Source organism: Calonectris borealis, chromosome 23 (assembly GCF_964195595.1).
Source record: "Calonectris borealis chromosome 23, bCalBor7.hap1.2, whole genome shotgun sequence".
Lineage (NCBI taxonomy): Eukaryota > Metazoa > Chordata > Aves > Procellariiformes > Procellariidae > Calonectris > Calonectris borealis.
Window position 1 is genome coordinate 3,030,153 of NC_134334.1, and position 16,888 is coordinate 3,047,040.

Below are 16,888 nucleotides of genomic sequence, written 5' to 3' on the forward strand. Positions count from 1 at the left end.
GGAACTGAGTAGGAAGTCCAGACGTTCACCTTAAGTCACAGAAGAGGCTCCCTAAATCCTCAGGTTAAGCCCTTTTGTAGCTTCCTTAGAGCTCCGCACATCCAAGGCAGACAAAATTGTAGCTTGCAAACTGATTAAAATTCAAACGTGCATTCATGAAGGTGCTGCTCACATCAGGTTATTTCCCGTATCAGCCATCTTTGGCATGCAGCACCTTGAACCAAAAGTTCACTTATACAGGAGTTTAAAAGACCAACAGTTCAAGAGTTAACAGTCCTATCTGTAGTATAAAACCACCTTAGAGCTGTTGCATCCAGCTGAGGAAAGTCTGATAAGCATTTTCTTGAGCCAGTTATGCTGGTTCATACAGCCCCTACCTACCCTGATCCACGCCCTCAGATGTGCCAGGACAACAGTGCAGCTATGCAGTTAACTTGTCTTGCCAAGCTATTTTTAATTCTGATCAGCTCCCTGACCCAGTTCATAGCACAGCCATACAAAGAGGTGTACCAGCACAACGGAAAAGATAGCAGAAAGGCAGGAATATGAGGCAGGACTAACCCTGCCAGAAATGCTTGTCAAACTGCAGCCTTAATCCTTCCCTGATAGGAGAGAGCATTGTATCAGCCACAAAGCTACCTATAACAAGCTATCTGACCCAGGCCCCAAAATACCAATACCATTCAAGAGATCAACTTGGGTTAAGAGTACTTAAAACACCTGCTTACAGAGAGGCTTTTAACCCCAGCTACTGAAGTGCCATACCCTTAATACTTTATATAGGCAAAAACAAAGGCAGGTGTTAACAAGTCTTGCCACAGTCAGAACTCAGGGGACCAAACCTGGCATAAACGCAGCCTTCTGTAAAGCTCTAGTCAAGCTCCCGTCAGTTACAGCTCCAAATTCATTGACCCAACGACTGAAAAAGCACTTAGGATCAACAGCTCTGGCAGGCAGCTCCCAGGGCAGTGTTCCATACAGAAATCTTACCCCTTTTCGGACGCCCTCACAAACCCGCTGGTGGACTGTATCCACCCAGTCATCTCCTGAGGAAAGAGGTCCTTGTGTCTAGCCACTAGCCGCAAAAAGCCTGTGCTATTTTAACACTCCCTTTCTTGATCAACAAGGGATAAGATATGAAGTCCCTTGTTCCAGAACACCAACAACTTTGATTTTGACAGAAATGAAGCTTCTTGCGGCTTATACATCAAAACAATTCATATCTTTTTGCCCACCCTCTCCTGCATCTTTTTTTTTAAAGCCCTTTGACTGTTTTATGACAGCAGAGAAGAACATAACCTCCTGCTGCAATTTTACATAGAACCTTGTTAATAATTCTGGCGCTAGGAGGTACATTTTAAAAAGTGATCAGGGCAACAAGACTAAGGATTTAGTCACCCCCACCTCTCCCTTCCTTCAAGATCACTTAAAGGATAAATGATAAAAGCTGAGGTCATTCCTGGGGAGTAATGACAAGCTAGGAGATAAGGGGTGATAAAAAGCAAAGGATCATTTATCACAACTTTTTATTACAGGAAACGCCTGGCAGCAAAGCCTTTCACATACATGGGTAAGGGGGTTCTCTTCTAAATGAAGAGAAATAAAGAGATTCTATGACAATTAGCTGTCTGCTTTCTTTCCCACATCACCATCACTCAGTTTAAGACAAACACCCTAGGTCTTTATCCTGGGTTTCAAAATCAGAAGCCCACAAAAAGCATAGTTGTACTTGGAAAAAGTGAAGCCATGCTCTACTGGCTCTGTGAAGGGCAGAATGGCCCAAGATTGGTCTTTCCTTCAACCTGTCACCTCTCCAGAATGGTGTCTGAACACATGCTAACTGGACACCATGGCAGCCCACCTAACACCATCAATATGCACCCCCTCTCTCTGAATCTCAAATACTTGTCAAGCACCTTGCTAAGCTGCTTGACTGAACTGGTAACAATACTAATCTGGTATGTTTTCAGGCAGTTAAAGAACAGAAACAAAAATAAAGCTTTATATACATTTTCAGATGACAGCGCAGACATTTTGAAATATGTTTCAATGATACAAAATTCACATAGTAAAATTAGTAGCCGTGTGCTAACGTACAAAGAATAAAATAAGGACTAGCAGCACTCAAATGGCTGCTTTGGACCTCAGCTCACGAGTACTGCAGTTAAATGGATTAGAAAGTATAAATACTTTCTGTACCTTAGAAGGTGGAAAAACAATAGGAGGAATGAAATGCACAAACTTTGTAAAGTGTTTGTGAATTGCTAAACTAAATAAAAAAAAAAAACAAACAACTTTGTTTCTACAGTACCTGAAAGGAAGCTGACATTAGTAAGTTACATGACATACAATTTGGAGCATATTCCTTAAATTTGTATTACTAGGATAGTTTATAAAAGTACACAATCCAGTAAGAAGCTGGCAGCTGTGACAAAACAAGATGAAAGCCTGATTTAAAAAAAAGTGCTTAAGGTTGTTGAGCATGTGAACAGTTGCACTCAAAGTGATTGCATTTCTTATTTCTATATAGGTACCATGCATGTAGAAGTACCTAGTCTTTTCAGCTCCATTTTCCAGTTAGTTTTGTGCCTTCAATTACTCAAGTTGCACTAAAAATGTGTTAGAACAAAGTGGGCAGAAGAATGTTTTAGTATCCTAATGCTGTCATACCTGTGGGTAAAACATTAGGCATCTCTTCTACCGAGCTTCTTGAGCTGGAACATGAGTAATGGCCAGCATGATTTGCCCAAACCCATTCCTGACTCACTAGCTTTACTTAAATTCAGTAAGGGATTTCCCATTAGTGATTATAAAAACTGTTCCTATTTATGAGATGAGGAATTATGCTGATATTCTGACACCCACCCCAGAGCTAGCAGCATTCTAGTACTACCGTCTGGACACAATGAAACTTCCAAAGTGAGACAAGATCTGAGACTCCAACATCAAACACTCAAACCTTCCAGAAGGGGAAAACGAACCAAGAAGCCCAGTGACAAACGCCCTATTTACCTGCCATGCCACAGCAAGCTGAGAGATCTCTCGGCCAGACATGCCCTCTGTCAACCTGGCAATCTCCGAGCACTTTTTCCCATAGTCAAACTGGGCCAGCTTCAAACGTCTAAAAAGCAGAACAAGGATTAGTTTACATGTAGCCACATGACAGAACAGGAGGGTGAGAGAGTCAGGAGCTAGGCTTTGTAAAGAGCAACACTTACAATGAAATCAAAGATCAGATTGGATCAATCTCTGTAGAAAGATCCAGCCTGAGTATAGAAGTTGTTCTCCCGGGCCCAGAAAGCCTGATTTTGTGGCACAAAGAAACGTGCATACCTGGATTAAGACCAAAAAAGTGCAATACTGCACAGCACACAAGAAAAAGAGTCACTTGGTGTGATTTGCCTCTGTTAAGCAAGCAAAGACAAGCGCTTGGATATGAGGAGTTCCAACACTGTTCCTACTTGCGTTATTGCCTCCAGTGCCTGGTCTCCTAAATTTTAAGGGCACAACAAACCATGGCATGAAATTCTAGGATGGCATCTCATCCCGTAACAGGATAGAAAGAGGCATCTCTCCAACTCTTACCTGTACTACGTGTTTAAAGTGGGTTTATAGATAGTGTGACAAAATACACAGAAAAGGAGGTGAAGAAAAACAATAAAAGAAAGAGAACCCTATAGGGTGGGAGAGTTCTGCAGGGATACTCACTGTTTACCCTCTGTGGCTGGCTTCAAGACATGCCTATCAAAATACATTCTCACAAGCCGCTCCCGTTCTTCTAGCTGGGGCAGATCAAAGTTCACCATTTCATCTATTCGGTCATTAATAGCCCAATCAAATTGCTCAGGCTGGTTGCTTGCTAAAACAAGCATAAACCTGGAGGTATGAAACAAGAGAGGAAAGACTGAAAAAAAACAAAAATAAAAATCAATGCACCAGTCTGAACATTGGGAACTGCCATGGCCACTATCAAAGACATTTCATCACCTGACATGTCTGGAGATTCCTTAGAAACAGCTTTGTAACAGCATCTCAAGCGACATACTAAAATGCAGTGCAGTTTAAGCTATTTAGAACTGAAATGCGTTTAACTCGGTACTTAGCCTTCCACTATCAGCCTTCCCCAGTCTGTCCTTGCCATAGAAGCTTAAGTTATCACTTTACCCACAACCTCCTCCAAGTTAGGAATATCACAAACATTCAGCAAGAGTACAACCTCCCAAAGATCTCTAAGTCTGAAACCTTGGAACAAGGCTGGACAACATGGAGAGATGTTCGCTGGCACATACGTATCTCCAGTTTAAATCCCGGTTTGGGGAACTGACTTCAAGCTGCTAACTGCACAGCACCCTAGAATCATGAGGGGCTGTCTTAGTCCTGCTCTGAAGGTATGAATGGCTGCCAAACTGAAAGCCAACAGCATTACTGAAACCTTAACGAGCTGCAGAGCATTGAACGGACTCATCCTGGCCTAAGAATAAGGGGAGTGTACCACTGCTGGGTCTGTGTATGGAAAGGTCATTCTTCAGCAGCTGGTAAAAGTTGACTTGTTTCCTTCAAGCAAGTCTGACAACAGATTCCTGCTACCAGGTCTAATGTGTGCAGAAAGAGAGGCATTCACAATGGGTACCATAAAACAAAGGTGGTTTGTTTTACCAAGTTTTGCTTCATAATACAGATGTGCCAGCTTTCAGCTCCTGCCCTCTCCTGCTGCATTTTGAAGCCAGAAGCCCTTTCTTTTGCTTTGTACTGCTGCTTCTTCCCCATGCCAATTCTACTTTAATGCTTTAATTGATGTTACCAGCTTAATAGTGCATTGCAATTTGAAATGGGCTTTTAACCACAGCTATTGGAATATTGGTGTTCTTGCAGTCTATTTAAATCCTAGTCTACAGGGGGCTGTGTTCTTTGCTGTCATTTCTGAAGATAACTTCACCAACCCAAGAGCCACACAGGCATGAAACTGTTCCTTTTCTAACAAGGACTTCCCCCAAACCCCTGCAGAAACACAACTTGGATAAAGGATTGACACGTAACCTGATATTCAGGTCTTGCTCATTTCTATCATGAAAATGATACAAGTGAGTAAGAGCAAGAGATGCTATCTCTTGCTATCCAGCTATCCAGCAAGAAGATGCAGAAAGTTCTATGGGAAGTTTAAGCCAGCAATTCACAACACTTAGTTACGTTGGTGACAATTCACTGGTAAAGTAACAGTACTCCTCAGGGTCTCACCAAACAGCTAGATTTACATCCGCTATTAGACTTATTCAAGTGAGCTCCCATTCATGGATACAGAACTCCTTATTGCCCGAAGCAGCAATGAGGCTGTTCAGAAGGAAAAAGCAGTGTATGAATCACAAGGACATGTTCAGTCTCCTAGAATGGCTTACAGTTTAAATTAGGGTTGAATTCAACATCTGACAAAATGACAGCCCAACTGTTTTGAGCGGAGGCATTGCACTCACCAGCACCAAACAAGCGTGCCCAGAGCTCTGCCAGGGCAATTTAACATCAGGAGAAAGAACCGTCCCCTTACCACCCCCTGCCAGTCACTGGCTTGCAGGGCAATTATAAATCTGGTCAAAAAGATAACTTTGCTGGATCCACAGCAATTAGACATTGCAAGTCTGAAAAGGACTACTTCCTAGAAAAAGGGGGAACTGAGAAACTCACCTTCCCACATACAGACAGAGACAACTTTTCTTGTTGAGTCAATTTTTTTGTAAAAGAAGTTTAACAACTAAGTAAAGTTCACACACACACACACACACAAAAAATAAAATCAAAGATTATCTGAAAAAGGTCAAGGAAAAGTCATCTCTCTTTATTATGATAGCCAGGAAATGGCTCTTCTTAAACTAAGCAGCGCTCTGCAGAGAATTAACATTAATGTGAGAAAGCGAGCACGGATGGATTGGCAATGAAATTCACACACATGCATACATCCATCAAGTCAGCCCTGCAATCATCTGTGTTTCACAAACCTATTAGCAGCCATGAAGGAAATAGCTCTGGGATTCCTACATTTATGTGCAACGTTGCACACAGACATACTGAGCAGACAGCTCATGCAAAAGAACTGGGTCAGATTTAAATTCATTTGCCTCGAAGTTTCAAACGCACCCCCACCGGACACACATGCACAGCATGGAAAGAGGTCACCAAAGCACTGGAGAGGAACAGCAGCTCAAACAACCACAAGCTGAAGCATTTTTGAAGAGATTATAAAACATCCAGCCAGTATCAACCCTGCATTCTCTTTTGTGATATTGATATTCATGGGCCCAATACTGTCCTCGTTTAAACAACGGTAACTGATCGAGAAAGAGAATGCACTCGTTAAGACAATCAAGATGTTCAAATACCACCCGTTTCAGGAAAGAATTTCCCTACAGTGCTGGAAGGAAGCCACACACAGTATGGATGACATCTGAAAGGGAACTGCTCACCACTACATACCATACGCAGGTGAAGCGTTGTCCTGAAAGGCAGTTCAAGATCCCTTTTGCACATCTGCTAACGTGGGCCAAACAAACGCCCTTCTTACAGGCACTGATCTCTACCCTGTGCACAGCCCTTCTGAGTTCTAATTACCAGGTCCCAGGAAAAGATAAAGGAGGAGCAAGCTACATTCAGTATATAAGCTGAGATGGGGATATTCTATGCAGATTTTTTCCAAGTCCTTAGTAGCACAGATCACAGGTTTCCGACTTTCATTTGCACACCACAGACTCTTTACAGACTTTCCTCAATTCAGGGAAATATCAGCTGATGTAAGGGCTGAAACTGGATTCTTACTTGTTGCTGTGCTGCCCTGTTCTGTGCAGGAATGCATTTAAAGTTGCTCTGAGATCTTCACTGATCTTCTCCTGCAAAGATGAAATCCAAAGGAAGATCAACTGCTTGGGGACCTACGACAGGTCACAGCTTTAAGCAGCACTATTGACAAAGTGAGTTCTGTTATTGTCAATCATTTGCATTACACTAGAATCCAAAGCACTGTAATACCTGGAAAAAAGGATCAATTTATATACCCAGGAAAAAGGTTAGGAATTAAAGCTGCCAGCAGAGAGATTAAATATTTACCCATAGTCATTCAGTGATTCTCCTGATTTCAAACACAAGGCTCTAACCATTGGCCCAGGTGACTTTCCCTGCTGAACACTATTTTAACTGGGAAGTCCAGTAAGATACAGGAAAATAAACCACAGCAAAGAATTCACTTACACATTCAAAGTAATCTTCTAGGGATAGCTCTTTAAATAGACCACTGGGGTTCAAGCAGCAGATCCAGATTCAGTGTACAATATGGTGACTTACTTTGAAAACATAAATCATTTGTACAGGGGAAGATGCTAGTGTAGCTTTGTCAATATAGTGAAAAGCAGTTCTGTTATGAAAACCTCCTAAGATAATTATCTGTTGGGACAAAACCCAAACCCTGCAGGGTCCCAGCTCTGCAGTGTGAACAATCTTCTCTTGTTTTCAAGATATGCCTCTTTTTTTCCTACTGCCTAGTCACCTGCAAAACCTCCAAAAGGTGATGTCACCCGTCTTTTGCAGGGAGGAATTCTCAAGTCAGTCTTGAGATGCTCATTCCATTCAGCTGCAAGACACTAATTTCTTGCCTCTGCATCACTTAATTAGGTGAGTAGTAAGGCACCTGCCAGTTTTAATCTTTTGCCTGTTGAAGCTAGCTAATCAGGTTAAACAAGAAGGCCGTTGGCTGAATAACTGCAGCATACACAGATAACAGGCATAGAGAAAGTACTTACTGTTGCCCTCTTCCGCAGAAATGCATCCGCTTCATCCACAAATAGCAAGAGGCTGTAAAAGGAAAGCACTACACAGTAATAGGAGACAGGTAAGTGAGGCTCAAACAGCTCAAGGATTCTCCTGTCCCACTATCAGACACCCATAACTATGACCAGCTGTAAGCCCGAAGGATTACACAAGCAAATTCATTTCTTAGGGCAACATTTCTCAGCTAAGCTACAGCAACACTTCCATTGCATACACCTGGCCCATCCCAACAGTTAAGAAAGAGGCATTAGCTTAGACACCTTAGGCCATAAATCTGACTCTAGGCCTCTGGAATTTTGTTTCCTGCTGTTCAGAAGCAGACTGAACAGAGGCAATTCCAGGGCGCACAACCTTAACCTCCTCCAGATTATTAAATATAGTGAGAGTTTTCATGGTTTGGAAATGGGCTTGTATCTAGCAGTGCTGGTACGTTACTGCCAAGCTGGAGCAGTTCTTTGAAATTTAGACCTGGTTCCCCAAGTATGTGTGAGAGTGCTTATTTTAGCATTCCCTCCTATTTAGAGAAATGTGTGCAAGGGTACAAGACAGGTACACAAACATACAAGAAATCTTGGTGACAATGGCATCTTCCTGCCATTTTTCTTCCTTATACCACTCTGAAAACCTGAAACCAGAGTCCTCCCCTGCAATTGCTTTGTTATTTTGTTGGGTTTTTCCTTTCCAAACCACACTAGCAATAATATAATGGTTCTACTACCTGTGGAGAAGTGAATTAATAAAGTCAATGAATAATTCACAAAAATAAATTCACTTATAACCCAAGGGCAGTGCTCTTCCCAAGAGACAAAGTGTATAAAGATGTTTATCAATAACAGAACCAAGTTGCTCATAAAGCTGTCACAGTTTGTATTACCTTCTTGCCTAGCTTCAAAACCAGCTTTCTTTCAAGGGATTTCAGGGCTTATTAACATCTTTTACTCAACTCCAGTTTTTCTGAAAATATTCTCAGCTACAGTCTCTGCAGAGAATGTCTTCTATCACAACGGCTTTCAGCTAATAAAGGCAACACAGTACTAACAGCTAACATTGTTGGATATCCAGAATAAAATCTTCTTAAACACTTGAGTGTTAGTGGAGCTTAGAATATTGATGCATATGGACACATGTAACCTTTGATCGTGACTTTCATAACATGGCTATCTGAAGTGTATGAAGTTCAAATGCAGAGAAGTTTTTATCAGGACAGAGAATAAACTCAGCAAGAATTCACCCATTCTAGGAAAACTTTAGGAGATGTTATGCCTGGTCAGTGTTACCTCAACTGTGCAAGCATATCATTCAATAACAAGCAGAGATTAGGGGTCTCAACGACATCGTTGCAGTGAGTTTCTTTGAGCAAGAAACCAAGTTCAGGATTCAGAGGAACCTCTACTTACCCTCTCCTACTGGTGTTTGCCCAGTCGAAGAGTTTATGCATGGCAGTGACTCCTTCCCGCCCCATAGGGGCAACATCGCCACCTGTCATGATGGCATAATCCATGCCTGAGTGCACAGCTAATTTCTGGAAGGAAACAAAAACAGTGAGTTAAGCACTCTCTTTCACTGCAAGTCAACGGAAGATGAGGGGGGAAAGAGAAGTAGTTCAGTCCTATCAGCATGCTTATTTGCAGAGGGTAAGTATGCTCTTAGAGAACAGAATACTCCTTTAGTCACTTAGGGGAAGCTTTTAGCATCGCTCTGAATGGGAATGAAAGATGGAAGATTAGTCTTATGGCAATCCACGAAATTTTAATGCTAGAAGGCACTGCTGAGAGTGCTTAGACCTTCATCTTTAACTTGTGTATTGTTTATTTCTTCCACTGTTTTCTTCATGGTCTAGTTTATAACTTCCTTCCGCTGTGCAGCAGAACAGGATTCTATTCTCTACTAGATGCTTAACTAATACAACTCAAATAAAATTTTATTTGTTTAAATGGTCAGTGAACCCAGTGAGTATTCAGACAAAATAACAGAATTTTCCCTTTGTGTTTTAAAGCCTGCCACAACTCATTGGTCTGGTGGCTACTAAGTGAAGTGTTTTGATGAAGCTCCTGGGGCATGCTGGAAATATCTCCCTTAAGCCTGCAGGTAAAAAAAAAACATCCTCTATGATTTTTTGCTAGGACAGAAATTGCAAGCCTATCCATAAAGCAAGTTTGACAGGATGTAGCCAACATTAACCAAGCACATCAGAAGAGCCTATGGCTTGCACTGACCAACGTTTGCTTAGTCATGTCACTGCAGGGCAGAATTACAGCCTTGGTGAAGCTTCCCTCTACTTCAGCCCGAACAGGTCTACCAAGAGCTATGTAACATCACAGTTAAGCTCCCAGCTTAAACCTGCTCTCCATCTGCAACATCTCAGTGGTGAATTAGCCCACAAATGCCTGCATCTGAAAGAACAGACTTCACTAGGATTGGAAGCCAATAAATGGGAAGATCTCTCTCTCCTCCATTTCAGAAAGCAGGTCCCAAAGCAGCCACCAGTTGAGCCCTGCCATGGTGACAGACAGCAGGCTGAGTTAGCTGACCCAGACCTGGCTATCCAGTTCTGCTGAGTAAAGGAAAGTCACCTGAAGGTTAAAATGAACAAGTCAACCCAAGTAGATCAGCAACAGCCCCAGCAAAACACGCTTAGCTGAATTCAACCAATTATCTGCTGTGCAGCAGGAGGCTGGAAAAAAGCTTTACTCTGCCCATTAAAACCACCCAGTTCCTACTACTAATGTTTAGTGGTTTGTATCAGTCCAACAAAGCTGGAAGCTTTGACAGTTGCATCCAAGCGTGTTTACATCTGTCTCAAGAATCCTGTCATACAGCATTACTACTTACCACCACAGACCCATATTATGTCTTTGCCCTGCAGGAGTCAGAGAAGGCCACCACACTATGACATGTTGCCTTTTTGGAACAGCAATAATAGCAATCTGTATTGTCACTGACACTTTGCACCCAAGTGCAAAACTCGCAGCTCAGAAAACAGTCAGCTTCCCAGCGCAGTATTCTCTCCTCTCCAGAGCATACAGGTCTGATGTGCTCAGCCCTTTCCTCACCCTTACATCCACCTTCCTTCTGACCCGCTCCAATCATTTACAGCTACCACCACATCCCCTTGGAGTTCCTATGCTATTGGGAAAAGGTGTTAAGAGATAACTTCTGGACTGTTTAATAAACTACTACTCCTTCCTCCACTGCAATCACTTCTCTCAGCCCTTACACTTCTCCCTTCTTTTTCTTATGCTGCTGTTGCCATTTCCTAGACCTGTCCTTCTCTACTGGCTTTAGAAATCCGAACTAGGTGGCATACTGTCAGAGCAGGCAGCAAAAAACTATTGGGATATAGGTTTAATGTACTGATAGAGAAAAAAAATTCAACTTGCATCAGCACGTCAAATCTGCCACTGTTAAACAAGTATATGAAACCTCAGATGTAGTGGACAAGCACTGAAGAACAAGTCAAAAATCAAATCCTGACTCAAATCCATGCAGAAACCATCCTAGTAGTGCATATGCACAGTGAAGCCATAGCTATCTGTTCTCTGCTCTGGGATTAGTAAGCGACAGCAGGAAAGACCCTATTTAGACATGTGCATAAAGTTAACAGAGGTGGAAATGAGACAGCAGGCTGGTGTTGCGATTTCACAAGTCACAGTTGCCAAGTGCCTTTTCCAGATGGAAGGGCTCTTCTGCCTACGCTTAGCACTAGAACCCAAGTGACTGTACTAATTTGGAGTTGAAGCAGACTGGATGCCCTTTCCTCCCTTCCCAACAGAGGCACAAGAACACAATGTTTATGCAATACTACAGCAACAGACTTCAGACTAGGGAGGGTGCTTAGACCCTCAAGTTTTCAGAGCACCCCGCAACATGCAGGTTGTCAGAATCTTGGCAGGGTTTTACCTTGGCAAAGAGCGTCTTTCCAGTGCCGGGGGGACCGTACATAAGAATATTCCTGTATAGGCTTTTGTTCCTTTTTGTATTTCTAGTTGCTATGGCAATGTCTCTCACACGTGCTTCTAACTGTGGCTGCAAGAAAAGGGTTAAACTTAAGGAACAGAAAGTACTAAGAGACCTGCATCTATCAGCTTCACAGATCAGTACCAGCAAGAAGTAGGCAACACTCCCGCAGTCTCAAGCTTTTAAGCCTTAACTTTAGCTGCTTATTACTTCAGACCAGGGTCATTTCCCCTTCTGTGTCAGGATTTACTCAACTTGAAGTTCTGTCCACTTGGCTTCAATTCTTTGATAAGAAAAAGCAGCAGTGCAGGAAGCAGTGCAGTAACTACTATAAGAACTGGTAACGCCTAAACATTCACTTCCTATTGGATGCCCTGGGAGGGATATGTCAAAACATAAGCAACTCTTTGCAGTACTAGTTCTTTCATATAAATCATAAACATTTATGTTCATACTTATTACTGCATTTGTAGAGATACTAGGAGAAAGCTATTCCTGCAGGAACATTTTCTCTCAGCAGTTTCAAGCAGCACTTAAATTTGCCTGATATCCAGGAATCAAATTCAGAAGCAAATATACAGAAGCAGCAAGTTAAGAACCGTTCACAAGATGGGCAAATGCATACGCTTCTTCGGCATTTTGGCTTACAAGCAGATCTAGGTTCAGTAACCCTTAACAGATTAGATGAGACAAGTGGAACTCTGTACATTAACATGCTGACTACAGAGAAAAACCGCAGCAGGGCAAGGACTGAACTAAGACTTCCAACTGCTTTGCACAGAGGAAAAAAGGTTAACAGAGTGCTTAATGCATGTCACACTGAACACAGGAGCTTATTTACGGTCTCAGTGCCCCAAGGGTGCTATGTCTCCAGAATTACTGGAATTAAAGCTTTTGAAGTGAGTGTAAGGAAACAGCCATTCTTATTGAGATTCCAAAGTCATCCTTCACAGACCAAGATAGCAAAATAGAATACTCACACTGAGAACAACTCCTTCAAGGGCATCCTGAGCCTTGCTGGTAAGACGCTTACCAACCTAGAGAGGACAAATTCAATTACTGACATGTAGAAATCAACCACGGTTTTGACAACACACCTGGACAAAAAGGTCATAGGAAATGACAATGAGCTCAGCCCACCTATGCTATCTCTAATAGTACATTTATTCAAAGACCCATCGACAGCTCCCTGCCTGACACAAAGAGCTGCAAAAGGAGTTTTGCATCCGCATGGCTGAGCGCAACGCAAAAACAAAGCTAAACTTTACCTTGATTGGATGCTTCAGTGCCTCCAGCACAGTAATGCGCGAGGTTTCTCTCACCAGGGAAGGTTTGCCCAAACGTGCTTCTATGTATCGCCCTGCTACTGCCGTGGCATTCTTGGCAGAGTAAACACCCACTGCCAGCAGGGTTAGGCCTGCCACCTGCAAAGAAAAGGGGGAAGGATTAGGAAAAACACTTGGCAAGGCAACGCTATTGCGTGTAGCACGCCCTGTGGTAGGGAATTAAGATTCAGGACAAATGCTGACCAATAGGGGTTTATTTTTGGTAAGAAGTTTTATCCCTGTTCAGGTAGTCAAGGTCTCACACTCCCTATTCACAGGGCATTTAGTACTCTTGCACCTTGCAGCGTGAAAGAGGAAGCACAAGTAGTGCATATAGTCACGTATCCAGAAGTATGTACTCCCTGCTCAAAACGTGTGTGGCTTTTCCGACTTTTAACTAAGTAGACTATGTATTAAGACAAATAGCCATCAGGCTTTGCTACAAACCAGAGGTATAAGCCTCCTATGAGAAAACAGTATCTCCCATAATGCTGAAGCTTTAGCTCCCAGTGTTATGAACAAAAGCACGTTGGGAAAGTTGGTGTGGTTTGGTTTTTTTTTTTTCAGGTATTCTGTGCAGGCAGTTAAGAATAAACCCACATCAACCAGATGATATCTGCCAGACTACCCCTCATCATACAAGAAAGCGTATGCCAAACTAAAGATGCCAAGACAAACATGTGAATTGTGGCTGCCACCAAGGCAGTACACGCTAGGGAACAAAAAGGACTAGCCTGGGTACACCTGCTAAAGGTGAACAGTCATGCCAGACCCAACGCAACAGGAAAACAGGTACTCAAGAGGAGCTTCAAAGTCAAAACCACCATGGGAATTACCATTACTGCATTAGAGATTGTTCTTTCAGAAACCCCAGAACATGAGACATTCCCATCAATTTGCCAGTGAAGCAGAAAGACTCCAGACTTCTCTGTGGTTTATGGTTGCTGCTCGGTTTAGCACTATGTTGGCTCATACTAAACCAAGAGCCCTGCAGGCAGCTTTTTCCACCGTAGCTAGCTGTCAGAATAGACAAGGAGCGGTGCTGACAATGCTAAAGACACTCCAGGAGGTTGCCGAGAATAACATTTCAGGACAGGATTTGAAAGCAAGACTTTACAGAAATCTTTAGCACGTATAGGATTGTCTCCTTAATTCTCAGAGGCTGATAGCACTGATAACTTTCATAAAACACTTATAAAACTTAAGGTGCAAAAACTTAAGCCTCCAGTTCCACCTGTTTGTACATGCAAGCGAGTCTGTTGATTTACCAAAAGTCCTATTCACCTGAAAATACAAGGGAACAAGGGGCATTACTTTTAAACTGAGAGGTGTTTGGGAAGAGGCCAGCAACTATTGGCCACCAACTGTTCCACACAGTCCTCAGTGCAAGTAATCAGCTGTGTTCAGCTTACAGCTAGATGCCAATAATGCATATGAGAGCAAGCTGCAGCAGTAGCTTTTAAAGTAAGCAGACTTTTACTACAAGTACAGAACAAGGTCAAAAGCCTCCCGGACAACAAGGATGGCATTGTTCAATATACTGTTCAGTTTCACTCTGCTTAAATGTGTGACACCACCTTTGCTTTGGATGGCAACATGAACAGTTTGGAACTGCAAGTTCCAAGATGCAAAGAATAAGACGACCACCACACCTGATTCATCTCAGTTTACAGGGACTTTAGAATACAAAAGAGACCACCTTTTTAGCAGCATCCCTCTAAAAACAAGGTACCGTGACAAATGATCTCATGCACTCTTACGCCATCTGCTTTAGCAACATCCAGTACTAAGCAAAGTCACAGGTTGATACGTCAGATCCATCCAGGCAGAGAGAAGTATTTCACACTGTTGGACTTCACTGACGTTCATGTTACAAGACACAGAGAAATAAAGCTTTAAGACTGACAGCTATGTATCAAAACAGGAAAATTATTCAACTCTCGTATTCACAGAACCCCCCAATTACTATGCCAACTCCACAAATCAGTCTGATTACAGTGCCTATCTGTTTATTATGAAGTATCTAGCAAAGGAATGAATCTCTGACCGATAAGCGAAGTGAATTCCACTAAAAAACCCAAAAAACCCAAAAAGCTTTGAGCAGAACCTTTGGGGTTTTGCTTGGATGGGAAGAGGTAGATAAAGAGCAGTAGGCAGGAAGAGCTGAAAATCCAGGGCTAATTTAGAGGAATCCTAAAATAACTGGCTAATTCTTACCTTATAGTCATTTTTCAAAGCAAAAGAAAATATGAGTTCCAGCTGTGTTATCTCCTTTCCAAAATATACTTTTTTTTTTTTCTTTTAAGCTAAACGTCCCAAATTCACAAGACAAGAGCTTGTCAAAAGCAAAAATGACCATAATGCAGGAAACTGGTATCTGGGTCAAGAGAACATGCAGCTAAAAGCACCAAGCACTAATCTGCAAAAGGCTCTGAATACTGCAGGCATTCCAGGTGCAGCCTACAGATTACAAAAGGATCCACTAAAAGCATGTCTTGTTCTCCCCAGTGCACTCAGGCAAAGTGCCTTTTGTATCAGTCTGTGTGTATAAAACCGGAGGGTGGAGCAGATGGTGGTGACTGACTTAAAGCAAAATGCCCATTTTAACAAGCCACACTACTAAAAATACATTTTCACTGTAAAGTTTTGTTTTAAGTAGTACACTGAGAAACAACTTTATGTCCGTAAGAAGCCACTACCATGCTCTTCTGCCCTGTGAAAAGATGTTGGTCCAATTTTTAATCCATTTATTTAGCACACATAACAGTTCTCCAAGTGCTCTCTAGGCTACATCAAAATTAGATATAAAGTTGTGACATAAGCAGCAAAGTGAGTTTTAGAACATGTCCTGCAAGGTCTTGAAGTTCCAGAGACTAGGAGTGCTCCTTTATAGATGAAAATGGTACCCTCAGACTCCCTGATCAGAGAGAGCTGACAGTCTGCTATCCACCTGGGATGAGAGTAGCAGGCAAGTTCTTGGCAGCTATCTTGGTGGGAAGAAACTGCAGCTCAGAGACAGAATGCATGCAAAAGGGGAATACTGAAGAATTTCTCTCTGTGGCCTTAAAATCATGTACCTTAATATTATAATTCAAAACCAAAACAGAACAAACTTTCATGATGCATCTCTTACTATTTTCTGGGGGAGTGTTGTCAGAAATTTTTTACTGCAAGGGGTACATGATCAAAAAAATTTTTGAGACCACTGGTTTAGAGGGAACAAACCCCTTTTGTGTCCACCAGATCAACTATTACACATCTCCAATATACTTTCCATAATATTCCTAAAAAGACAGTTTAACTGCAAACATACAAAAGACACCGGGGGCGGGAGGAAACAGGGATTAGATCCCTGTTCCCAAAAACCACCACTGGCAAAGATGTCCTGTAACAGCAGCGTTAAACATTTCATAATGCTCTGTTCACCTATAAACATTTATAGATGTTCATGCATCATGAAAGTACAACAAACATCAATCATTAAAAAGCTGAATGAAAACTTGTCAGCTCAGAGCCTAGTCAAACACAAAAATTGTATTCAAGATCTCAAAGAAAAAAATCTGCAGTTATCTCTAATTGGCTATTAGATAAAACCCCTACTCCCCTACATACATAAGAGACAGCAAATTCTAGAACAATCTGTGGGAAAAAAACAATTTGTGAAAAAGACCCATCTACTTTTTCCACAGAATTTGCATCTATTACTTGTAATAGCTGGCAAACTTTCAGGAAACATGTTTGTAAAGGTGACGGTGCCTCCAAAGACAAGACAGTTATATGCTGTTGATCAATCAAACCCA

At 42.1% G+C, this 16,888-nt stretch overlaps 1 protein-coding gene across 12 annotated transcripts in view; it reads right to left on the bottom strand.

The window, feature by feature from the left end:
• ATAD3A (ATPase family AAA domain containing 3A) overlaps positions 1-16,888 on the bottom strand; it is a 36,249-nt gene that overhangs the window by 12,588 nt on the left and 6,773 nt on the right. For 10 of the 12 annotated variants that reach the window (XR_012677037.1, XR_012677041.1, XR_012677039.1 and 7 more), the window contains 8 exons: positions 13,032-13,187; positions 12,744-12,800; positions 11,707-11,832; positions 9,204-9,328; positions 7,779-7,830; positions 6,802-6,872; positions 3,709-3,876; positions 3,013-3,121 (listed from right to left, as the gene is read on the bottom strand). Coding sequence is in view for 7 of the 12 variants with exons in the window: in XM_075172325.1 (XP_075028426.1) it covers positions 3,013-3,121; positions 3,709-3,876; positions 6,802-6,872; positions 7,779-7,830; positions 9,204-9,328; positions 11,707-11,832; positions 12,744-12,800; positions 13,032-13,187 (864 nt within the window). In the remaining 5 variants the exon portion in view is untranslated. The remainder of the gene's footprint in view (positions 1-3,012; positions 3,122-3,708; positions 3,877-6,801; positions 6,873-7,778; positions 7,831-9,203; positions 9,329-11,706; positions 11,833-12,743; positions 12,801-13,031; positions 13,188-16,888) is intronic. The other 2 variants (XM_075172327.1, XM_075172326.1) reach the window with 2 other exon arrangements.